Below are 1,310 nucleotides of genomic sequence, written 5' to 3'. Positions count from 1 at the left end.
TCTCCCAACTTATAATTAATTATCCCCCCTCCCCAATTTATCCAATGACACAACGCCCTTCTCGAACCACTCCTCGCGTGATATCCAAAAGTCCTCACGGCCCTTCATAATATCCGCCAACACCGCACCTCCAAGGAAAACCATGTGTTTCCTGCGAGGGGGATCTTCGATCTTGATTTTGAATTTCTGTTTGTGTGTTTGAATGTAAGCGTCAGGAGAACGAATCACGTCCAGAAGGAAGAAAGAAAAAAAGGAGGGAAGAAGGTACCACAAAAGAAAAGAGAAAGCAAGAGAAACTTACATTCAACCGCGCCGGATCCCCACCCAACACCCTCGTCAAATAAAGCTGCTTCATCTCCTTTTCCAACCTGCTCGGAAGACCTGGGTACATGCTTGATCCACCGGACAGGACGACGTGTTTGTAGAGCTCCGTCCACTGGTGCGGTTTGAATTGTTTGGAATAGCATTTCTACGTTACGTTGTGAGTGTTCAGTAGGGTATAAAAGAGGACAATGGATGGGGGGAAGGAGGGGAAGGACGTACCAGCTACACCGGGCTGTTCAATGTCGACTAGGTGAGGCTGGAACATGCATTCTGGGGCTTCGAATCGTTCTGCGCCGACTTTGATGGTACGTCCGTCTGGGAGCTGTCATCACAGTTCAGTGTATAGAAAGAGAGGAAGGAAAGAAAGAAAGAAACCTACAGTATAACTCTCCACCAACACCGTAGTCTCCTCTGAAAGACGCGTATCAAGTTCAAGATCATAACTACCCAATCCCACAATCAGATAAGATGCATACAGGAAGGAAGGGGGGGGAACAGACAGACAGACCTAACATAAGGTAACTTCTCCTTGATCTCTCTGACCGTCTCGAAATCCGCCGTGCGATTGAACGCGTACCCGCGCATAAGGAGCAGCTTGATCAGATATCGTGTCACGTCCCGCCCAGCGATGTCTAATCGCCGCGTGAGGTGCGGCATCGCGTACCCGTCGTACACGGGCACGATGTGCGTTACGCCGTCTCCCGAGTCGACGACAACACCCGTCGTCAGACCTAATTGTAATCCGCATTAGCCCTCGTCGATGCTCCCCATTACAACATTTGATGAAGCAAAAGAAAACTCACCCTGCGCATAAAGCGTCAACACAGCCTGAATAGCAACATACACCCCCTGAAACCCATACTCCTCAAACATAACCTGACACATCCTCTGCCTGTTCACTTTCGGGTTCATCGGCGGTTCCGTCAGCAGGACCTTCCGGCCCCTCGTATCGACCTTCAACTTCTCATCGAACGTATAATCCCAAA

The 1,310-nt window shown here is 49.7% G+C and overlaps 1 protein-coding gene across 1 annotated transcript; it reads right to left on the bottom strand.

The window, feature by feature from the left end:
• Position 1: 1 nt before the first annotated feature.
• On the bottom strand, positions 2-1,236 carry LACBIDRAFT_399451 (actin-related protein Arp2p; the record flags this gene model as incomplete). Its single annotated transcript, XM_001874426.1, has 6 exons — positions 2-186; positions 302-469; positions 551-646; positions 704-767; positions 833-1,055; positions 1,128-1,236. The coding sequence occupies 6 exons, from the start codon at positions 1,234-1,236 to the stop codon at positions 16-18; spliced, it is 831 nt and encodes a 276-aa protein (XP_001874461.1). The 3' UTR covers positions 2-15.
• Between the last annotated feature and the right edge of the window lie 74 nt (positions 1,237-1,310).

Source organism: Laccaria bicolor, genomic scaffold (genome assembly GCF_000143565.1).
Source record: "Laccaria bicolor S238N-H82 LACBIscaffold_2 genomic scaffold, whole genome shotgun sequence".
Classification (NCBI taxonomy): domain Eukaryota; kingdom Fungi; phylum Basidiomycota; class Agaricomycetes; order Agaricales; family Hydnangiaceae; genus Laccaria; species Laccaria bicolor.
This window is presented reverse-complemented; position numbering and strand designations above follow the sequence as displayed.